General features: G+C 41.5%; 1 protein-coding gene across 1 annotated transcript in view; it reads right to left on the bottom strand.

Moving 5' to 3' along the window:
• epha4b (eph receptor A4b) overlaps positions 1-25,406 on the bottom strand; it is a 120,140-nt gene that overhangs the window by 70,782 nt on the left and 23,952 nt on the right. Inside the window, exons 3-5 of the mRNA XM_034702670.1 lie at positions 18,813-19,013; positions 17,086-17,193; positions 15,155-15,506 (exon numbers count right to left, since the gene is read on the bottom strand). Coding sequence (XP_034558561.1) covers positions 15,155-15,506; positions 17,086-17,193; positions 18,813-19,013 — 661 coding nt within the window. The remainder of the gene's footprint in view (positions 1-15,154; positions 15,507-17,085; positions 17,194-18,812; positions 19,014-25,406) is intronic.

Genomic DNA, 25,406 nt, shown 5'->3' with positions numbered 1-25,406 from the left:
AGAGGTGGACTCTGCATGATTTGATTTTAGGAGGAGTGATGGACACTTCAGAGTTGCTCCTTTAAAACAAACTAACAAACACAAGCAGAGGAACAGAAAGAGAACGCTTAATTTCTGCCTTGTGTGTGTTTGCATTGCATTCCTCAGTACATCGGAGCTAATGCATACCTGTACGTTTATATTATGCGTGTCCCTAAGTGGCGGCTTCCACCTGACAGAGACTGTATATGAATGAAGAGCTCCTTTAATACACCTCCTTGACTCCACAGCACCCTTTCAGCACAGTGCAGGAAGTCAAGAGTGTCACACACAAAAGAGTCCCCTTTGGGAAAATTGCAGCTGCATGCTCCTTATGATCGCTCCTGCAGTCATAAAATCTGCACCCATTCAGACCTGAGGTAGCTTTTCATCTGACAAATAAATATTGACAAGAGAATCAGATCTATGGGCAGATCTGCTTAAGAAGCAGCCTTGAAAGGTAATGACACTCGTAGCTATCAATGATGGTTTCTGCATAGTGATGAATAAAACCAGCTGGCAAATCACTTTGAAGAGAGTGGCTTTTCAAAGTGGCTTGCATAAACACTTAAGATTTCTGTTTCAGGCACTCATGTTTTATATGTCGCATGTTGTCTTGATGGTGAATATGTTTCCTTGAACCTGCACATCTTTGTAAATTGTAAAGTTGTGAAGAAGTTGCTCTTCATTTATTCGGCAGTGTGACCTGAATCAAATATTGGAGGGTAGAACTTTTTTAAAGTCGGCCAATTGAAAGTTACATTTTGGAACAGGCATTCTCCCAGTTTCAATTCAAGCAGTTTGTTGTCGTGTACACAACAGTTAAAATGTAAAGAGAAGCAGACGCTCAAACATTACATTTTGCAGAATGACACTGAAAAACAACAAAAGAGCATGATATTAACACAAGTAATACAGCCAAATTAGATATAATTGAAAACTGAATAAGGATGAAAATCACCAGGTAACACAATACTATACAATACGATATCAGACACAGTACCCTTAATAATGGTAATATCACAATACTGCAAGTCTGTGATAACTGATCAATTGCAAGACAATTTTATAATGACACATCACAATACCTGATTAACTGAAGTATTCAAAAGTGCAGGATTAATGTCATTAGTCCCACCATGAAGAGTCATGAAAAATTGATGAGTTGAGTCAAACTTGAAGTCTGTTAAGAGTGTTGTATTGTTTTCAAAATAATTCAATTTCAATAATTGTATCACACAAGTCAGGACAGGGAAGTTGCCATATTGATTTCTTGTTCTTCCCCTAATACAGTTTTCAGTGTGTGTGTGTGTGTGTGTGTTTTTGTGTTTGTGTACAGGAGGTCACTGGACACTCGATTACAGGATCTTAGATATACAGTCCACTTATACATTATGATGCTAATATAACTTGTACACTGGTCTGAAATAGATACATTCATACATACCGCAGTGTATACTAGTAAAGACATGTAATTCTGAAACAGGAGGCCACTAGTTAGTGGCCTCAGAAAAACGGCATGTCTCAATGACATGCAGAGGAATTGGCATCCTCAAAGGTATGCCAACTTTGCTATTAACAGTTTCTTTGAACTGCTGTGCTTGTGAATATATAGTTACATGTCTACGCAAAATCTGCGTTTGAAGTTGAAGAAGTTGTGAAGAGTTAGAAAAGTTCTTGTAACTAGACCAGTGTGTTTTCTTTTTTACCTTGACATGTTTCAACTACAAAGAAGTTCTGAAGTAGGCCCATGCAATATATCGGTATTGACAATAGCTATCTTTAAATATATATATATTTCTTTGTTCTTAAAATGGAGAGAAGAAAAAAGAAGCAGCAGAAGAAGAGGGCTTAATAGTCAGCTAGCTAGCTTTTACTGCAGTGTGTGGCTACTATTGCAGCGCAAACAATACTGGAGTAGTTGGCGAATGAAAGTGAGGTAGTCTGCCTACACTCAAGAAATTATAAGAAGCTGAAATTATACGAAAGGTTACTCATCCACAAGCCTTATCTTCTCCAGCTTTACAAAATGTAACATGTCTCTAATCCACTGTGGAGATGTTGGAGGGTTACAGTCTTTCCATCTAATCAATATCTGTCTTCTGGCTACAAGTGTGGCAAAAGACAGACAACTTTGTGTGTAGTTTTTCAAAATTAGATTTTGTGTCACCACACCAAATAGCGCTATAAAGGTAGACAGTTCTAAAACTCTACCTATAGTTTTGGTTAGTACATCAAATATTCACAGCCAAAAATGAGACAAATCCCAAAACATGTGAAATAAATTGGATTCGGATTGTTTACGGCAATCACATATGGGGTTTATATTGGGCACCAAATGAGACAGTTTAACTTTGGTCCAGTGTAGTCAGTGGAAAATTTTAAACTGCATAATAGTGTGCATCATACATATCGGGGATGTATGTATTCCCCTCATCATCTTAGACCAAAGGGTCTCTGATATCTTTGTATCAAGCTTATACTTTGACATGTCTTCATCTATATACAACACAATTTATGATAATATAAGTGATTCTGATTATAAATGTGTGCATATTGTATGTGTGTGTCTAGATTAGACTGGGTTATGATTCAGTTAAGGACTTTCTCTTGCAAGCTGTGTCAGTCAAAGACGAAGAGTTTTACAGTGCTTTAATTACCTCCATGAGCTGAGGCAGCCACTGCTGCAGCTCAAAATGCTGACAGCGTTGATAAGCTGGCCAAATCAGCACGCCAAAAATGCAATAACTAACTTCCTGTTGTTTTCAGAACACTGGCATGCACCTGTCTCTTCCACCTTATGCAGTAGTTTTTCCTCACAAACAAATATCATTAAAAGCACATGTGTAGCAGGTGTATTTAGCTACATTTTTAAGATGTCTCCATCTATAATTGTACGATCCCTGCTTCTGTACAAATGTTTGTTATCTGTCACATCTCTCATCATGCTCGGTGTTGCCAGTCTTTTTTCTGGCCCACGTTGGGCCTGAGACGTCTATTTGAACTCTCAGGATGGCTCCTTTTGGCTGTAGAACAACAGAGCAGCTGCACTGCGTACGAAAGCAGCAACAAATTGGACAAATTTGACCACGGCTACATCTGCATGTCGTGTTTCAGGGCTGAGCAATAACGCCTGAGCAACGATCAGCCCAATCAGTGTGTCAGGCTGATCGTACATCTGGAAGCCATCCATAAAGCAGAAAGAAAGAGAGGGTGGGGGGGGGGGGGGGGGGGGTCAATGGCTGTCTTCCTGTTCCTGTGTTTCCTGTTCTGCAGAGCTGCCGGCTGCTTGCATGCCCCCTTTGCTCACACATGCACCTTTTTCCAAACCTTCAGATCTTAAGTGGAGCAAACTCAACACTCATTCAACACTATAACAATGTGAAAATTATGAACTTTCCCAAGAGTGCACACATGTTTATCCCAAAGCATATGGAACACAGCCAATTAATGGAGACTGTACCCAAAGGAGACAAACTCTCCCTCTTACACCTCTCTCTTCTCTCTCTCTCTGCGTCTGCCTGTAGGGGATCGTGCTATATAAGAACATGAGGAGCTGAAACATGCGTTAACAGTTTCTCAGTCCTTGGCCTGCTTTTTCCTCCATTTCTCTGAGGGTTCGTTCTCACAGCTCAACCCACTGCACCAGACTCCGTGGAGTTACGCGAGGTCTTTCTCGAAGTCCTCGGGTTTCGTTGCGGCTAACACGTTGCGGTGCTAAGGTGGCTGCTGGCTGCTCAGTGTATGTCTGGAAAGTGATCGGCCATGGCGAGAGACTGGAGCTGTGAGCTGGGTGGCTCCGTGTGAATAGACATTATCTGGGTCAGTGCTGTGAGGGTATGTAGACGGTGACTATGGTGTGTAGAGGATATAAGCCTTTGTGATTTTGTGTGTCATTTATTCAAACACAAAAGGGAGGAGATGAGGAAGAGGGAGAGGGAATAGGGAGGGAGTTTAGGAGAAACATGTGAGGGAGAGGAGATAAAGGGTACAAATGGAGTAAAAGGACGGACGGCATTATTTGAAAAATGAGGGAAAAAAAGTCAGTGAGATTGAAAAGCCGGCTGACAGAGAGACAGGTAGAAGGACAGCTGACTGGCCTTTGCTTAGCCCTTATATCCGTTGTCCTTTAAGAACATCTGGTTAGTAATAACACCCTGCTGCCTGATACTTCAACAGCTTAATGCCCTAATGCCTGCAGCAGTGTACACACAACCACATGCCTGCATACACACACATGCATGGACTGTATAGACACTAAAATCTCTTGACTTGCTGTCTGAATCCGTCTGTTAGCCGCCCACTCCTTTCATACCTGCACCTTCACGCTCTCGAGCTCCCTGAGCTGCCACTAAGAGAAGGGCAAAGAAATGAAAATGTGTGTGTGTGTGTGTGTGTGTGTGAGTGTGAGAGAGAGAGAGAGAGAGAGACACAGAGAGAGAGAGAGAGAGAGAGAAGGTACTACATGCAGGAGGGAGCCTTTGACCTTCAAAAGTCTGTGTGTGTGATCAACATAAAAATGCTCACTTTACCGACTGTACACACACGAACATGCACACACACCTCTGCTGTAAGGCTCAAGGCAAAGATCGACCTCTGTGTTGGCGAGGCAATAAAGAAAGCAGGTTCCCTACTGAGCTTTTTAAAACACACACACACACACACACACACACACACACACACACACACACACACACACACACACACACACACACACACACACACACACACACACACACACACACGCACATGCAGAGCCCTTTGCAAATGAGCTCAATCTCTTTCACAGGTGTGAAGATTAGTCTTTTCCTACATCTGTTCCCTGCTCAAACCTTTCATTATGAACACCGGCTGCAATCCTCTTATGAGGTATAAAAGTCTATTGTGTGTGTCTGTGTGTGTGTTGGTGTGTGTGCTTAAAGTCTTTTTTTACATGTAAACGGTCATAGTCTAGAGTGTACATCCGGATTGAGCCCCAACAGGAGGACAGGTATGGAATGACTTTCACTTTTCTGCACAGTGTGTAAGTTCTCTAGCAGAGAACAAACAAAGGCTGTTACAGTAAATCGTCTCCTGCTGCGCTGTGGTCACAGTCAGGTCTGATCGTCTGAGCGGCTGAGCACAGGCCTTTGATCGCATCGCTGAGCAGACAGAAAGCCAACATTCCCCCTCATAGTTTGAGCACATTTCCAAAATTATGATTTTTTTTCCCCCCTCTCCTGACTGTGATATTGTACAGCACTCTGTTATCCCGCCCAACAGTTATGATCTCATAGTTGTGGTCAATTGAGGTTTGGAGTGTGTAAGGAGCTAAAGCTGTGTGATGTTTTCCTGGCTTTAAGGGTTACATGGCTATGCCTTAAAGGAATAACTCAACATTCATCATCTGGTCCACACTTATGTGAAGTCTCCAGATACAGTCAGTGAGCACAAATGTTGTGTTTGATCTCTGTGCAGGCACAGTGAGATAAATCCAGGCAACCTAACTGAAAACACAACCTTAGAATGTTTCTGTGCATAGTAATGAAACATTGCACAGCTCTTGGTCACTAGGTCACATTGCAACAGGTTGTTTTACACTCGGAAGCCAAACGACGGCAGTACATTGGGAATGCTGACTTAACCTAACTTTCAATCAACCAGAAACAGACAAAGGGGTGGAATTGAGGCGGGTCCTGTCAAACAGCTTCATCACACCAGACTGTTAGCCATGCCGCATATTATGAAAATTCATGCATAACTTGTAGTCTTAATATCTTAATAACTTCAAAATGTCACTTGGTATAATTGACAAAACAGTGTGGTGAGTAAGTCTGATATCAATCTTATCAGTTGATTCCCTGCTATGGTGCAGATAAGTGAATGGTTTTATTGCACTTTTGCAACTTTTGCAACTTTAAAAAAGGACTCATGGTGTTAAAAGAGCAAAAAACTGCACTTCCTTGAGTGTCCACTTGAGGCTGGCTGCAGCAAAGTCAAGGAAACCCCATTAACACAAACTGTACGTCCATCTTGACAGCAGAATTTAACACGTTTACAGCCTCATACACCCCAAAAATAAACTTTATTACTAACAGGTTCAAAACTTTTGGCCAATTGTTGGTGATTATTTTCATTTGATTAACATTGACAGATAATGGAAATCACTGAAATTGAAAATGCTTTTATTTACTGAGTAAAAAAGGAAAAATAAATGCAACTGTGTAAATTGGCTGAGTGGCTGAAATGAAATGAACATCAGTATGATATTAAATTAATCTTTTAATCTTACTTTAGAAGATACAAGGAAGAATATTATTTGCATTCCCTGAAAGCATTGTTTCAACAGGATTGTGTTGTTTCAGTCTCAGGCCTTTTTCAGAGTAGAAAGGGCCCTCTATAAAAAAAACGGTAAAGTCTTAGCTTTTTGTATAAAATCTTAGTTCACATGACAACAATGTGAATAATAATCTGTGTGCACATGTATCACCACACCCACCCACCCCGAAAAAAAAAGACTGAGATACCTTAGTAGCATGCCAGGCCAATAGGTTGGCAGTATGATTTTGTAATGAAGAGCACCACAGCCTGCACATAAAGATGTCCTTCATCTGAGTGGTGTGTACAAACAAACATTGGCATGTGCGGATCAGGTGTGCATGGGGCTATAATGTCAACATTTTCACTGTTTTCAGTTGATTACACAGCAACAGAAGGGGTGGCATTTTCAAAAGATTCTGCTCTAAAACACGAAGTCAAAAGTTTCTGTTTACCCGCCTAAAACAATTTCAGTGTAAAGGAATGGCCAAAATGCGACAATCATTTAATGTTTTCTATAGAACACGTTTCTGTGTGGACAGCCTCTAATAGTCATTGGATCTGTCTACACACACTCCAAACTAACACATAGCTGACGAGACAAATCACACTGGATCTGATGCATGTTGGACTTGTTCTTCAGTGATTCACACTTTGGTTTGAGTCCAATTTAAGAAGTGAAAAGAACAGCAGGAGAGCTGAGTGAAGTCAGTATTACAAATGAAGTGTGACTTTGAAAAGTTCCTCTTGTAAGATAAGATCTTGCTTTAGATTGGCTGCATCAAACAGACAAATGAATATAAAGAGCAGAGAAGAAAACAGCCATTAGACAAGTGTGGACGGACAGAAGTGATGCCACCCTATATTACTTTAGCCAGCTGAGAAAGAGAGAGAGAGGAGAGACGAGGGCGAGAGAACTTGTGTCGAGGTGACAGGTGTCTGTCCTTTTCCACTCTGTGTCCTCCATCTCCCCGGCATCTGAGGCAGTAATTGGTGCTGTCAGACATACACACACACACACATACCCACACACAAACAGAGGAGGACAGGACACACGCATTCACACATACACTCCTGCCCTTCAGCATGTACCCCTTGGGCTTAAAGCAGGAGAGGTTTTTGAGAGGAGAATTCACTACATCCCCTACCAGCTGTGAGACAGAGAGACAGCAGGGGCGGGCGAGGGAGTGTGAGGTGGAAATGGATGGGTTAGAGGGAACAGAGACAGAGAGAGAGATAGAGAGAGAGAGAGAGAGAGAGAGAGAGAGAGAGAGAGAGAAGAAAGTAAAGAGAGTGGACGAGGCAGGGGGCTTTGGCTACACAGACAGAAGACTACATGGGGTGGAGGAGAACTGACGAGGCTGTGCAAATGTAAGTGACAGAGATAGAGAGAGAGATAGAGAGAGAGAGAGAGAGAGAGAGAGAGAGAGAGAGAGAGAGAGAGAGAGAGAGAGAGAGAGATTGAATAAGAGAGAGATTATGTAACTCTAGTAGTGACCGATCAGATGAGGATGATTTCATATGACTGAGCAGCAGAGCAGCACTGTCCACGCGGAGGTTCACATAAAAATGAAAGGTGAGATAGACAAATATGTATATTAGCTGAGATTTGAAAGATTTATAACATTGTTTGTGATATCACTAGTTTCTTTTTCTAGCTGTCAACAAACTGTAAACACATTCACAAAAAGCAAACTGCAATGATGCTTTGGTGCTTACACGTTTTGTCTTTGTAGAAAATGTAAAATTCTGACAAAGCTTCATTCCCCTGAAGCTCATAGTTGTCAAATGAAACAATGTAAGAAACATCAGTGACTCCCACCATGGCTCTAGTTACCATTTTCCTTAACGACAATAAGCATGGGCCCCATCTTCAGTAACTCCTACGTCTGCTGTCTTGCTGGGTAAATACTATATAGAGCACAAGTTGTGTATTAATCCGCTGCTAAAAATAGTCCCCGACAAAGCACTCAACAACAACAACAATGTCGCCTGCTGACAGCTGTGCTGGAATAACTGGAGCTTACTAAGGTACAATAGAAAACTCATTGTGCCCTCAAGACAAATTGATATAAAATGAAAGAGACAATGCCTTTTTTAGAAATACAAAAATAAGAAATGGTGCATGACACATTTATTAATGAGTGTTGTAGAATTCTTTAAATTGTAACTTAAAGAATGGCTTTGTCTTTGTTCAGAAGGTCATCAGAACACTCAAGTGTGTAATCTTCCTTGCTGTGTAGACGTTACAACAATGCAGGTCTGATAACTAATAAATGCCAAAACAGTTTTGGTACAAAGTATTGACTTTATATTTTCACACATGCACAAAACTCCAGAAAAATCCTGACTTTATCCAGGTGGGCTGCATGTGTGAATGCAGCAGGTAGTATTCAGGAAAATGTACTGTGAGCGAGTGGCAGCAATTGCTCACATTTATGCCATTAGCTTTTCTGTTCTCCAGTGTGTTCTTTCTCACTCATGTGCCACTGCTGTAATATGGTTACACTTAATAGTGACATAAGTTAGATTTTGGGCCTTTTTTGTCTTTATGTGATCGGGCAAATGAAGAGGAGACAGGAAACTGGGGAATTGGAGACCAGGGGATGACGTAGCAAAAAGATGGATAGAGTCAAACCAGAGTACTCCCATGAGGACTATATCCTCTCTATATAGAGCACTGCAGAGTGAAACCATCGCCCTGTAGCACTGATATAAAAGCAAATCTGTCGGACTCTGTTGTGTTGTCCGTCTTGGATATGTTAAGAATATTACACTGTAACTCCTCTGGAGTCCTTTTTACCTCATTTGGTGCCCCCCAGTTGTGAGTGACGTGTGAAAAAGCAACTCAGTAAGATTTCAGGGATCAGCTGTCTTTACATTTTCTAGAAATTTTCAGCACTGCATGTGTGAAAGGGCTTTAACGACATAAACCCTGTTTTTTAGACTCTGGATTTGGAGCCACAGGGCTGCAGAGAAGACAGAGAGTATCAGGAGTGATCTGACTATTTTTTTTATTTGATTTTTTCACCAACAAGAAAACCTCAAGTGATGTCTGTCTTACCTCTAACATGATATCAATCACACGCTCATAGCTGCTTGTGATAGTTTGGTATGACGTCATTAGGTGAATTTCGACCAATAGTTCCGGGTCTTTTAGCTCCCAGAACTACTTTACCCTGAACTAAAAAGTTCTGTGCACCCCATTGTTATCTGCGTTTCGACCGCGGGGCCGAAGCCCCAGGAAGATGTGCAAAATCAGGCCAGTGATGTATGGGGGAAATAAAGAGTAAAGGCACTACACCACCAGACTAGTAGAAGGCAGTAAAACAAAGAGGAATGCCATTCATCACAGATGACACCACAGAAGAAGACGGACAGGCCGGTATCATCATGAGCAACTCAACAGTAGCCTGTTAGCATGGAAGAGACTCAGCTCGCGCTGTTTTAGATCGTGCTGTTTTTCATCACAGATGGATTCACTGAATCAACACGTGAGAGGAGATAAGCGCAAGTAGCAAAGACGTTTCAACACGGCTTTAAAATCCTTTTTAACTCTAAAGGCCATGGCAGAGATCGCCGGTGCTTTGGTTTAAACCGCGACCCTGTTAACTGCCGACTTTCAGTTGAATGCATCCCTCATGAACATCTTTGGACGATTATTAAATACTTATCTGATGAGGATATTGAATCTTAGAACTCACTATGTGTTTCGACAACTGTGTAAACTCCACAAACACTGTTACGTTCAGCTGAAGGTCTCCAGTTTACAGGGTCACTTTTAAAACTGTAACACCAGGAGAGACGCATTCACAGTGGGCTGAGAGAAGACTACTGTTACAAGCTGCTAAATCAAGTGAATAGAACAAGAAACCAAGTGAATCACAGATGTGTGATGTTACTGTGGGCATAAGGCAGAATAAAAACACTGCGGTTGAGCTACCAATCGGACACGTTCAGCATTGCAGGCCCTGCCCCCCGAAAGCCCTGGGACCTTTGAAAAGTACTACCCCCCTAGCAGGGACTTTTTAGGGGGGAGATTATCTACCCCTGAACTACTTTTTCACCCTGGGTCCGTCGGTCGAAACGCACGTATTCCAGGGTAAAGTTCCTCCGGTCAAAAAATGCCTATTGTCAAGATGAATGGTAGCTTCTGTCATAATCTAGTGGACCACATTTCCCGCAAACCACATCACTGTCTCTTTCTTAGTCACTTCCTGCTGAACAATTGTGAGCGTGAACTGTCATTTCCTAACTTACAAAAATGTATCAAGTGAAATAAAGAACATGAGTTCAAAGGATATGCCATCTAAAGAAGTTGACCCAAGGATTTAAGGACATTTCTACAGAGAGCAGTGATTACTGCTGTCTCACAGCTACAAAGTAGCATCGCATCACTGTGTGACAGGGAAACAAAGCACTGGCAGTAAATACAAGCCAAGTAACCCAGGGATGACAAGTACATTGTACAGGATAACATGACTAGTTAATTTCACATTATGTTCTCAAATTTCTATGTAGTCTGGGCACTTGGCTTTTTTTTTGGTTCAATTTACAGTGGAAATATCCCTTTATGTGTCATGAAACAATTCTCAGGATTTAATTCAATCTAGCGTCCAGTGTTAACATTAAAACACACACTCTTTTAACACTCTTGGTGGGAATAGGAGCTCGGGGCGGGAAATAGAAAAAAAGAAAGATGAACCCGTGATCTATAAATGTTTAACGAGTACAGACAGAGGAGACGAGACTGTGAGGACGAGGCGGAGGAGGAAAAGGGAGTATGGAGGACAGAAAGAAAAATGGTGAGGTGAAAAAGGAAGACAGGATCATAAAGGATGGTTGAGGAGCGAAATGGGGGGCTTGTGGGGGAGAACAGTCCCATTATAGAAGCAGACACCAGAGCAAGGTTAGAAAATAGCAGACAGGAGGGGAGAAAGAGCCAGAGATTGAGGGAAAAAGGGCTGTAATTGGAGGTGTCTGGTGTTTGTCTAACACAGAGAGGCTAGTAATGATTCCATTAGCGCCTCACACCGAGAGACAGAGACAGGGACACAGAGAGAGAGACAGAGGGAGAGAGAGAGAGGGAAAGGGAATGACACAGACAGAGAGAGAGAGAGGCTAAAGAGGCCAAAACAAGACAAGAAGATTCACACAGAACACAAACACAATGAGCAGCAGAGCAGCTAAAAGGAAGAGAAAGACACGCACAAAAAGAACAACGCACTGCTTCCATTAAAAGGCTGGTTCACCTGCACGGTGATGATGATTACAAAACCCCCTCAAGCTCACTCTTCCCCACCTCACCTCTACATCTCTTTGTGCGACAGCAAACAGGGGAGAGAGAGAGAGTGTGTGATTTAAATGCATTAGTCGAGCATGTGTTTTCCCTATGGAAGACCCACAGACTATGTCAGGGCAGGAACCTTTTGTTTGGTGCTGACGCCGAGCGCTGAGAGGAGTCTTTTAAAAGCCTGGCTCTTGTTCTCCCAGGGACACATTATGGTGCGACGCCAAGGGTTGTTGTTCTTCTCTGTGTCCTCTCACGTCTTTGTTAAGAGCAGGCTGATTAGAGATGTGGAAGGGAACAATATAAAGAGGCACGTGCAGGTTTTTTTTTCTCAAAAAGTACAGGCACGGTCACGTTCATTTGCACAGAAGAAAGCTGTGAGAAGTTTGCATGGTTTCACAAACATGAGACATGTTCAGTTGACATACGTGGGACAGCGCATTCTTATGCAAATCCTCCTGAGATCACACAAAAATGCTTTTCCTGAGAGTAGGTGGAACAGACGACCCTGCAGGCAGGAAACCGTCAATTTAGCAGGAAGGAATTAAAAGTTATTGGAAAACGTTGGTTGATTGTTTGCACAATAATTGCTCTGCCAGAAATGAATTCTTAAAATGAAAAGAAACCAAACTTTGATTTCTTTTGTCTACTGCTCTTACTGGACACCTGTTTAGCCTTCACAAAAACACAAACACACATACACATTCAAGAGATGTGCATTTTTACTCAACTGAACAATCAAACATAGTTACCCTTGTGAGTCAGCACAAGAATTACTTATCAGTTAAGCTAACTGGGGCTGTAGCTTCAGTTAATAGCTACTGCCACAATGCTATACACTGGAAAAAATGCCCCTCCAAAACAAGAACTTTGAAATAAGCAAAAAAATCTGCCAATAACACAAGTGAAAATTTGCTTGTTAAGATTTCTTAAAATAAGACATAATATTTAGAAAACTGTGATCTTACAACTAACTGGACAAACTCATTTAAGCAATATTTTACCAGTATTTTAAAGCTTAGTGTCTCAGAATAAGTCAGGAATACTAACAATTGGTTTTTTTTCACTCAAAAAAAGATTTTTGCACGAATGAATTTCCTGTCAACTTCTTCATTTGAGATATATTCACCTTAATTTGAGTTGTATTATAGCGGCACTTCTCTAGGTTTAAGACCATCTTGTACTTGAAATAAGATTACAAAGTTTAATTTGAGCATTTTGAGATATAATGTCTTCTCATAGTGAGCTGGATATACTAATATTCAGTCATGTTGTTTTTTAGGATAAGCCAGCTATGCTCAAAAGTAGGTGTTTCATTGTGTGCATGTAGTTTGAGGATGTATATTTTTATCTGATTTAGAAGAAACAGTGCCTGAAAACTGTAACCCACCCTTAAAAAAACAGAGATAGATTCTCCAATAAAATGCATTTCTTTAAATCAAGTAAAGGGTTTGTCTTAAATCAAGATTATCCGTCTTCTACAGATACATTCTCAGCTTGAAAAATGTATGAAATGTAAAATAAACCTTGTTTCTTCTAAATTACAACTCAAAACAAGATCATTTCAAGATTGCTTGACTTAACAAGATTTTTAAGATGCATTGTCTTAAAACGAGTCCCTCTATCTTGATGTTACTTGTTAACTAAATGTCTTGATATCTTAGATCAAGTGGAATAAGACATTTTGACTAAAAATGAGACTATTTCACTTGGTAAGATTTTGAGTTTTTGCAGTGTAATACTCAACTACCCAGATATGAACCAGCAGAGATAACAGATCCTATGTTTGATGTAAAAAATAAAGCTGAGATAAAGTTATATGTAGGCTGTGTATTGTTAAAACGGTATGTAACAACTTGACCGGAGCAATGTGTAACCATCACAGGCATGTGGACGATAACCTTGACTTTGATTTTCTCATCTTTAGTGTAATGAGTCAGTCAGAATTTCAATTTGGTTCAAACAACTGAGAATTAGCTGCTACAGAACATCCCTAACACACATCTGCAGTGACCACACATTATTAGACCAGAGATGCATATATTTCCTGACCTCTGACCATCAGTCATTACCTCTAGCACACACACACAAGCTGTCACAGGGTTAAACTGGCTTGTTAAAGGTGCTTACACCATTTTATTTTCTCTCTGTGGAGCAATAAGACCCAGAGAGCAGACTGATGAGGTCACAGGGATCACTGAGGTCAACTTGCTTTGCTGCATCAGACTGACTTGTGATCAAAGTTTGAATATAGAGAATGTGACATTTAGCGCTGCACGCTGAATGTAGAGAAGTTATTTAAAACCCCAGTCAGTGAGTTTCTCTTAAATGTTTTGTTTTTACATGAGAGACGAGCAGCCTGACAGTCTGCGTTCTGTGATTGAGATGCACTCTGAGTTCTGCCACAATCTGTGCACATTACCATCCTGCATACCACAGAGTACAGCTTCTGTTCCCATTCGCTCGTCTCTAAGGCCCAACAGCCAAGTTTCCTGTGTGTCTTGGCTGCTACTTCCTCCAAAACAACTGAGATTGCATTATGTGCGCTGATTTCCAAGTTTGCCGTGATGAATATCTAAGATTCCATTTTCTCTTTTGGGGAGGGAGTGAGCCCGTAGGGACAGGTGACAGCGTGAATCTAATACAGAAGCACACAGATTTTGTTCAGACACACACACATACACACACACACACACACACACACATACACACTAACACTGCACAAACCATCTGCAGAGTTTTACGATTCAATAATCTGCTTCCTAAGGCAAACCTTCTCCCTCTACTACAGAAACACACATCAATGAGCATTCACACACACACACACACACACACACACACACACACACACACACACACACACACAAACACACACAATCGTACCACTCTCCTTTTCTCTGCAGAGAAAATTAGATATTCAGCCCTGACAAACACACACACACAACAAAAATGAGATGCCTCAAAGCAACTCCTACCCCTGTGTTTGCTAGATTTGTCCCAGCAGCTGTTTCAAAGTCACTTAGAGTAAAAACACCTACGTATACTCACAAAATTATCAGTAACCTGAACGCACAGAATCATTCTAAGATTCACAGTAGAACTCAAAATGTGCCAAAACAACTGCACAAATACACATATAATGCACAGAAGCACACGCACATCTTAATAAATACATTAATATAATCTCACATACACACTGATGGGAGCAGGAGAGATCTGATAGCTGTGTTTTGTTTTTAAGAGCACTTTAGTGAGCTGTAGAGGAATCTCACATTCTACACTGTGGCACTCTTTCATTTCACAAGGCCAGCCTTTATGAGATGTGTGCATACAGTGACACACACTGTAAAACATGCTCTTAGGTGTTAATGTGCAACAATAAAGTCACTTTCTGTAGAGACAAAAGCTTTAAAGCAAATACATGAAAGCACAGTGCATGTTTCTCTTATCTCGCCACTTTTGTCCTTGTGTGACTCTGTATTCTCACTTAAAAATAAACTTCACACATGCATACACACACACACCCCAAAAAAACCTCAGCCTACTCACGTTGGCAGACGTCCTTGTTCTCCTCAAAGCCCGGCTTGCACACACACCTCCCTATGGGGACCAGCCAGCCTCCGTCTGCGCTGCAGTACATCTTCGGAGCCTCGAACTCCTCCGAGGCATTAACACACGCACCATGTACCTCCACCAGCGCTGTGTCTCCGCCTGTGATTGTGTCGGGGAACTGGGCCAAGTTAAGCACAGTGAGAGGACACTTCTTGTAGAAGACCCTTACTGAGACTAGAGCGATGCAGGCACCCAGATCCTGGAAGGCCAGGTAGAAACCTTTTTTACTCAGGTTGCTGATGTCCCGCACCTCCGTGTTCAGCTTCATCACTCGGTCACCAACGTCCACCTGTGGAGCACAGAAAAGGCACACCTTTCAGTCCATTTTGATGGGAGTGTTCAAATTGAAGCACTTTTTCCAGTCCAGAAACCTGCAATCAGTATTGATCAGTGTAGCTGAAAGAAAGCACATAAAATCAAGTTATCTTCCAGTCAATTTTTCAAGCAAAAACAAAGAGTTATCTACCTTCTAACATAACATGTATTGAGAATTATTTTCCCATGGATGATGAACTTATTATTGAATGCAGACCTTCTGTTTGAGAATCAAATATTGTCAGAGTGTGCTTAATGCTCTAAAGGATCTAAAATCAAGAGAGAAGGAGAACTCTATACCCTTAACAATGGTGATTCATTCTCAACAGCAAAAGTGATAACCTGATTCCACACATCATATCAAATCAATCGGCAGAAAGGAGTCTGACACATTTCGCCTTTATTTGTTGACACTGTGGCAACAAAGTTTGTTTTTGTTAGCACTCTGAATTGGTTCACATTTGCCCATCTCTGAGTAATAAAAGTGGAACAAGACCCTGTCCTGTAATCCAGGCAGCAGAGCTGGTCAGTGCTTCTCTGAATTGCTGAATCCCTACAAAGTAACTTAGACTGCAACTATATTATCGAGGTAGTGATAATATCAACAGTGTTAAATTCATGTTTACAGGTGCTGGTGGTCTAACAGTCTATGTGCCCACATACAGAGGCTATAGCCCTCATCGCAGAGGTTGCCAGTTCGACTCCCGGCCGCGACCTTTTACTACCTGCATGTCTTCCCTCACTCTCTACACCCCACATTGCCTGTCCCTGTACATCTATCCTATCAATAAAAAGAAGGCAAAAAATCCCCAAAAATATAACTTAAAAAAAAAATCATGTTTACAGATGTGTCAACTGCAAAGCTCTGCAAAAGTCCTGCTACACCTAATTTCTTAACTTGACTGTAAATTAAAATGTTCAATTAATGTTATTCCCCCCAAGGAGGCTGATAAGAACCTGCCATTGGAAGCACTACCGACAATGGAATAAGAGGGACTATTATTGAACTATATAAATACATCATTTTTAAACCAATAATTCTTTAGTTGGTTTCTTAAGGTGTCTGAGAATGAGAACCTGACATACATCTGCCAGCTGATTTGGCAGGCTGATATAGGCTTTTTGAAGATATATTGTACAACTATATTTTTCCCAAAAGCATCCTTTCAGAGCATGAAAAGAAGGAAGTACTTAGGGGGGTTCTTTGTTTTATAGTATGTCCAGGAAAATGACCACGACTTTGCAATCTCAGCACAGCAGCACATGTATTTCTAGAACTGGTTAACAATGTTAAAAGTTAAAGTTCTTTGAGAAGTTCTTTCTTAAAAGAGGTACACAATACACGAAGATAAAGTTTTTTCATTCTAGTTCATAAGTTTAATATATCAGCCAAGGTGGTCTAAAATCTGCATTGGTATTGGTCCCATTCAAAGCCCCAAATCAGTTCGACTTCAGTATGCATCCACAATCTGTAGCTTTTTATAAATATATAGTGCATGCTAGTGCGAGTGTGTTTCTGCTTTTTGAGTGTGTTCATGTGTGTGTGCCCATACCTGTGTAAAACTCTCATCTGCAGCAATAGTATCGATCTTCACATACTGGCTCTCCTTGATGAACCACAGGTTTGCATTGTTGGACTCGTAGTAGTACATGTTGAATGTCTGCAAAACAAACAACCACCATCACATTCCAAACTGCAGATACAACAGATCAGACACGGACGATTCACACAAAGTAAATCTAGACAGAAAAAAGTGAGATGGTCCATCTAATGTGGAAATCTAACAAGGTCTCTGCAGCTCTCCAACTACTCTGCTGCTTCTCTTCCAATCACTGTCCATCTGTCTGGACGGCCAGTCGGAAACACTGTCTGCAGTTACATGAAAGCCTGCTCTACACTGTCTCATACAGTATTATCTGCACTGCTCTATTCTGGAGATGTAATGAGAGTGAAAAGAGAGCAGAGGCCAGACAAAGTAGAGAGGATTGAATACAGAGGAGCAGCAGTATCGGGCAGATATGGGAGACTGGGGGACAGTAAAAAAAAATTATAATAGAAGTTAAAATATACGGGGAGCCACAAAAGAAGCCTCTGGAGCATCGTCTGTTTCATTGTGCAGCCATCCTCTCATGTCATTCTCTTCCTGCCTCGTGTCTATTTATCTATTCATGAGGTATCAAAGGGAACTTCCATCCGTGTGTTTGTATTGAATGGAAGAGACGGAATAATGAAAATTAAAAAAGATGTAAAATGTCCTTTTGCTGCTCTGTGATGTGATGTAGTACAAAGAGCAGACAAAGCCTTGATTTCATATCAAGAAACTATTATAGCAGCTACAAACACCTTTTTATAGGGATGACATTGATGTATATCTGAGCATACCTATACATATAATCAATGCTTTGTTGGCCTGAGAATGAAAACATGGAAAAGATGGAAGGGCAAAGAAATCTTACTTCGCAATTATTTACTGTTATTATCGAAGCTCTAGTGTAAACTGCCTTTATATATTTCCCAACCTTGTCTAAGAAGAAAATACATCGCTACGGTTGCTGCTCATTATGAGTACGGAGACTTTCTCTTGCAGTTGAATCAAGTAAATAACATTTCACATTTGTATTAAATATAATGCAGAGGTCAGGCAGGTTCAAATGAAAAAGCAGAGCAGCATTCTTGAAGTTAATTTGTTGGTTAAGTTAAGCTAAGTGTGTGAACTTAAGTGGCAATCTTGACTGCTTTCAAGTGATTCTGTAGCTATTAATGAATGCTCTGCTATGTTCTTGAATTAATTCACTGATTTATGACAAAAACAATATGTTTCAAGTAAGTACATTTGATAAGTAAAGGGTTATTTCATAGTTGCATTCATTAAATCTGAACGGCTGAGAGCACTGCAGAGTCAGAAAACTCTTTGTTGCCTTGCAGAAATGATTTTCCCTCAGACAAACCCCAGACTTCAAACAATGTCTGCACCCGCCATGTTCCAAGTTAAACTCGCTACTGTGCTATTGATCTTCAAAACAGAAGTGTGTCTTTTTTTCTCCCATCTCTCCTGCAGAAATTCACACAACGCACACAGCAATACAGGAGCACCCATGGAGCTGGTCAAAACTCAATGTTGTGCTCCCCAGAAAATAAGACAAGCAGCACAGATGTAACAACGGGAAGGTTTGTAAGGACATTTGTTGTTTGCCACCAAACCGTGTATGTGTGTGTGTTCGTACAAAAGCTTCCATGTTGTGTGCTTTCCTCTGTGTGTTTATGTGACGTGATACACACCTCTTTGCAGGTACCAGGGACCCCAGGCAGGCTGTTGCAGTCCCTCAGGGTGAACTTGATCTCAATGTAGACCCTCTGTGCTCCTTCTCGGCTGATGTGGCGCGTCCTCAGCCAGTTGTTCTGATTGGCCTCCATGACGTTACACACCTGGTAGGTCCTCATCGGGGTGTTCCTCTCATCCATCACACTGATCTCCTCCCACTGAGGGAAAGACATAGGAGGTGTAGAAAGAAGAGTCGGTTAAATTGGATCAAGGGTCTTCCACATTTCCCATGTGTCAGTGTATTTAGAAGGAAAACTAAAATAACTGATTGTGTGCCCTGAGCTATTCTTTGAGTTACAGTTAACATCTATTAGTGTTTCTTAAAGGATGAATGTGTAATTAAAGCTATGAAATTGTATATAGCTAATATTTGACAGAACTCATCTCCCTTTAAACAAATTGATGGCCTAACAGGCCTAAAGAGAAGGGACATAACACCAAATAATCAATCTCTCTCTCTCTCTCTCTCTCTCTCTCTCTCTCTCTCTCTCTCTCTCTCTCTCTCTCTCTCTCTCAATTCAATTCAATTCAATTCAATTCAAATTTGCTTTATTGGCATGAACGAGATATTATTGCCAAAGCACATAAATTCATACAGTACATTATATATATTCACAACACACTACACTCACCATATATAGATTAATCACACACCATATTCATTACATATTATATTCATCACATACATATCAACCATATATTACATATTTTATATGCATTAATGAACGATGGTGTCACCTATACAGCATATCTCAATGTCCTCACCCGATGCGGCGCGCTCACAAAACCTCCACCCAAAATCAAACCCCATGGGATGGTGCGTCCTTCAGGCTGTGCGTCTCTCTCTCTCTCTCACACACACACACTCCTACCTTTGGAGCGCTACACAGTCACTCTAGAAAACACACCCGCTCTGTGCACTCGTATGGCATAGACAAAGACGGCAGAAAAAATACAGGCAAGTGAGGCAGACACTGAGTTAAGATAATCCACTAACCACACATCAATGGTGTGGTTCTCGTAGGTAAAAATAAACTTGATGTGATTACATCCCCTCCAAGTGTGGATGAGAAAACATGTTAACACCAAAGGGACAGATATGAAGTCAATATCACCTTGACCTCTGACTTCATTCAGTTGAACCTGCTCATCCTGGATTCTGAGTGTTAAGCTGTGCCAAAGTTGAGGATATCCCTTCCAAGGAGCTATCTGAGTTTTCTCTTTTTTAGAAGTGACTTGTACTAAGAGAGCGTAGGAGTGTTTTCCTAGACATTACAATGTACAAGTGAAGGAGTATCAGCAAATGACTTCTTGAGTTATGGCCGAAAAATTCTTGACCACTAAATTCTTTTCAGTCTTGAAGTCAAAGTTTACATTTTGCCATATTTGAAACTATTTGCTACAAGCATTCCTTAACTGTCTCATTCACAAATAGGATGAATGGAAGAACATAGCAGAGAGGGGTATTTCACCCAAAAGCATAGTGCCTCCGGGCAAAGCTGTCGTTGAGCTGAGGCATAACAATGGAAACGGAAAGGAAAGGACGACTAAGTGAGTGAAGGAGGTAAGAAGATGAAGAAGGAAAAAAGAGAAAGGAGAGAAGCAAAGAGTGAAATATAAAGGAAGAGGGAAAGGAAGCATTGACAATGACAAAGGAAATCCTTTCAGCTAAAACATACCTAGCAAATCTAACACTAAGTGGCCATGTTACCAGGGTGGGAGTGATGTTCAGGAGCACGGCACCAGCTTGACAACAGCTCCACTCTACTGCGTGATCGTCTCATTTCATCGCTGGGCAATGAACAAAGGAGAACTCAGTCCAAAGATTGCTCATTGGAAACTGGGTCCAGGTTCAATGTGCTGTGGTTTACGTGCAAACCAACATTAAACCAGCATGTTCTGTTTTCATGTCTGGCTGAATATGAGTGATGATCTGTGTCAAGATGACTGAAGGGCCGTCTTTGTCTATGCCATACGAGTGCACAGAGCGAGTGTGTTTTCTAAAGTGAATGTTTAGCGCTCCAAAGGTAGGAGTGTGTGTGTGTGTGTGAGAGAGAGAGAGAGAGAGAGAGAGAGAGAGAGAGAGAGAGAGCGAGAGAGAGAGAGAGAGAGAGAGAGAGAGAGAGAGAGAGAGAGAGAGAGAGAGAGAGAGAGAGAGAGAGAGAGAGAGAGAGAGCAGGAGTAGGTAGGACAGAGCTACTTTGTCTCCCGTCATCTGCTACCATCTGTTTCCACTTCTGACTAAGGCAGTAATTGAGAACACTTCTCGCATGAGCAGAAAAACATTTCTATCTACATACACACACACACACACACACATGCACACACACGCAGGGACTGTCACACACACACTCAAAGAAAAAGAACATTTCTATTCCTTAAAGAGAAGAAAAATAAACCAATGTGGTTTCAGTGTCTCAAGATATCTGATCCATTCAAGGGGAAGCTTACTGGATTTTCTTGGATATACACACATGCTACGACACACACACACACACACACACACACACACACACACACACACACACACACACACACACACACACACACACACACACACACACACACACACACACAAACTGGATGAGTCCTGGTTTGTGGGGAAGGATGAGTGGACCACCATCTTTGTTCTGAGCTCCTGTCATCTTCCTAAAGACTGAAGCTGTAATCTCCAAAATGATGAGCAGGTATCACCTTACAGAAGTCCAGACCCCAATACACACATACAAGCACCAGCACAAACTGTGTACTCGAGATGTTTGGAATACATTTCATCCTTTCTGATACCTGAATTTGTAATTTGTAAGACTGAGTACCAATCTGAAACCAGTGCAAGGCTTTAAAGTAACTGCTGTATACTACACATTGTGTGTGGATGAGATATGATTTTTTTGAGGGGCTTTTTGGAGCCCAAAAAGATAATAATAAGAGTAAAGGACAGTGGTTTGAGTTGAAAACATGGAAAAGAGAGTGAGGAGCAATGTACGACAAAGGGAAAAGGGTGGGAATCAAAGCCAGGGTTGACAGCCAGTAATGAACTTATGGTAAAGGATTAAAGTCCAGGGAAAAATCATTCTGGATAAAAAAAGACTTGTTTGAAACATCTGCCTAAAGTGAAAAGGGTAAAGGCAAATGTTGATTAAGCTGATTAATTCAGTGTTTTTACTGTTCTTTTTCTGATGAATGGGCCTTTTTATTTAGGAGACCAGAACAACTCTACTAATTACCCAGCTGTGTGAAATACTTGATTCTAATTGGTCAAAATATCAGGGTTATATTCTCAACAGCAAAAGCGATGGACAACCCAGTCACACACATCATATCCAATCAATTCAACACTTTTCACCTCTGCCTGTTGACACTGTGGCAAAAATGTTAGTGCTGTGAACACTAGCTTTTAATAAATACTGTATTTAATTAGCACAGCTTTAACCACAGGAGCTTCAACATCAACACCACGATGAGATTTATGTGATATTCACTGCTAGGGCTGCATTGTTGTTGGTTGACCGGATATAAGATTTTAGCGCTACTTTAAAACAGTTCATTGAGGTGGAAGTCATTTTGCATCTATGGTGGTAGCACAACAAAACTTGCTAAGGCTACTTTTTTGGAGTGCCAAAAAGGAAATTATTTTGAGGGGGGAAAATATGATTTTATTCAGGGTTAGTAAATGTGATAAATGTGTATTTTCCATAGACTGTATAAAATATGGACGCAGTATCCGTGACGTCACCCATCCGTTTCTGAAGAGCTGTTTTGAGGCCAAACGCAGCCATATCCCTGCTGTTGAGCGAGCGTGATGTAAAGAGGCGGGCTTTGAGCCTCCTAGCCAACAGCTATAGTGTTCCTGCCTGTCAATCAAGTCAGCTGTGCCTCTCATTGGAGGACTCGTAATCTCAATATCTTCGAAATTGCTGCGTTAGAAAAAAAATTCACCCCCCGTACGGTGTGTGCCGATCGAGAAATGAGCTATCCAGACTACACTCGTCTTTTGAACCAGGCTGTAAACATGTTTATTTCTGCTGTAAAGATTTGCTTTTTTGAATTGGTGTGTATGTGGTTTTCGGTACTTCCGGAGCCAGCCTCAAGCAGATCCTGGATGAACTGCAGTTTTTAGCACTTTGGCATTGGACTCGTATTTTTAGACCGGAGGTTGCTACTTGGTATTTTCTGATATTCAATCTCTTATTTAGGCCGGTTTGTAATGCATCTTGATTCTGGTAATGCTATCAAAGCAACTCTACTGTAGTCATCCACCCTTACCCAAGAGTAAACTATCCTTCCGTGTCCTAAAATTCAAATGAATGACATGAGAGGTGGAGAGAAAAAAAAAGGAAGAAGACAGGCCAATAAAATCAAAGAAAGCAGCAAAAAAAGGCAAAAAGAAACTTCTAAACAAGTGGAGTCCAGACTTAGATTGGATCCTTGAGGTTAATCTGATGTGACAGCCCAACAACCGGGCAAAAGCCTGACGCATTTCACCTCCGCGTCCTGAGCACTAAAACAGACCCACATAAAAACACACACATTCTCACATAGACTCACACTACCTCCCTCTCCTCTCGCATACTCAGATGCTTTTAATCTCCTCTGCTGAAACATCTACTGTGTATGAATTGGAGCTACAACACAAAAAGCCGCTCTCTCTTGATCATGACCCAACAGTCCTTCAGACAGAGAGAGAAAGGAAGTGGCAGAAACAGGAGAAGAAAGGAAGAAAGAAATTAAAATAGGCAGAAGATTGTTTAAGCTGTTGCAGGCAGCTGACAGAAATGTCCCTGACAGCCAGCTTTAGAGTTTCACTCTAAAAGGGGGGTATCGCCGGAGTCTTGCTCGACATTGCGAGAGGCATTGTGATCACCCTTGCGCTATTCAATTAAAGAAACAAAACAGAAGACGGAGGGAGAAAAGAGAGAAAAAAAAGAGGGAGAGGAATGAATGTTGGTAAATTACAGGCACGCCTGGCAGCTAAATAGATCCATCTGTGCTGAGCTGAGACCAGTCGGACATCACAGGACGGTTGCACACACTCCCACACGCACACATGAACACACAAATCTGTGTCCCCTGGGAGCGGTGATTAAAGCATTTATGGGAATAGTCATTGAGGGATAAAGAGAGCTTTGTGATGTCTTTGTTTACTTCTTTGTCGGCAGAGTTTGGAGTGGCTGGATTACTGCAACTTCCTGGTGCGCTACTCGTATCCCTCGTTGGCAAGTCTGTTCATCGTCACATTTTCGGTGTGAGAGCACAGGTGTGCGTATGAGGGCGGAAACAACCTGCTCGCCTCCATCTTTTGCTAATGATCCACCGGCCGCTTGAGAGAAATTGAACCAGAAACACAACTGGGACAATGTTTGGATAGGCTGAAGAGTTTAAGCTCTGGTTCCCTAAACGCACACACAAAGTGAAAACTGTTGAGTGTGTCGCTTCAGTCTAAAGACTAATTAACATTCAGAAAGAAACCCGCCTTCTGCCTGAACCCTCAATCACCTTGGCCAATCAACAAGGAGCTCGCTTGATTGCTTTGAAGTGAAGCAGAGACGTCGGATCAAGGTTTAAGTTCAACCATCCACCAGCTTAACATAATATCCCTCCTTCTGCAATCATCAGATGGGTACACCTACGAAGACGACGTAATTGGCCTCCAAACTCTGAAACAAACTCTGCTTTAAAGAGGGGAGGGGGAAACAGACGTGGAAGATGAAGAGAGAGGGAGGAGGAGAAGGAGTGGGGGGTAATGAGGGCTGAGGAGCCTGTGGAGGGAGTCAGAGATGCTGTTTGGGGGCCTCCCATATTTAAACATCATTAAGACGTATCTGTTTTGTGTCCCTCACAAGGAACACCCCCGCTCAGTGACAGAAGTGGGTCGCTCCGCTCAGTCTCAGATACATCCGGCCCTGCACGGCTCGGATTAGGTTTGACCTGCAGGGGTCAAGTGTGGTTTGGACTAATGCAGGTAGACAGTGTGCTCAGCTTGGTGGGAATTGCTTCTCGCTGTGACCAATCTTTGGGGTTTAAGGGTTAAAGGTCAACTAGATAATCCCCTTGATATGAAACATTGGATCTTCTCACATCCTTGACACTTTTATCCCTCTCAGTCTGACACTTTCCTATCTCTTTCTCCAGTAAATCATGCTTTCTTGTTTGAAGTCATTCCACTGTAAAACCAGATAAGTCAATTCAACCTGAACTATTTTGGGACACCAATGGCTTTGAAGCATGTTAAGTTTATTTTCTCGAATCATTTAAGCAACTGGATTGAGTATAACTAACTCTTGATTAAATTAAGGTAACCCAATTTGATAAATGTACCCATTTCATCAAGGGAGTATTTTCATTTTCTATAAACTTGTTTTTAATGTTTCAGTAGTTCAAATCAGTCGAGGTGAAGTTAGTTCACAAGTTTACCCAACTTAAAACTTTGTTGTGTCAATGGTCACAATGCCAACATATCACAGTGAGCTCTTCCACTTAACTACAGCAAATGTTCAATTATTTATAAAGGCCCCCATCAGTCATAGGCTCTTAGAACTTCTCTCCATGCG

The sequence above is a fragment of the Notolabrus celidotus genome, chromosome 15 (genome assembly GCF_009762535.1).
Source record: "Notolabrus celidotus isolate fNotCel1 chromosome 15, fNotCel1.pri, whole genome shotgun sequence".
NCBI classification, from domain to species: domain Eukaryota; kingdom Metazoa; phylum Chordata; class Actinopteri; order Labriformes; family Labridae; genus Notolabrus; species Notolabrus celidotus.
Note: the sequence above shows the minus strand (reverse complement) of the source record. Positions and strands in the feature narration are given on the sequence as shown.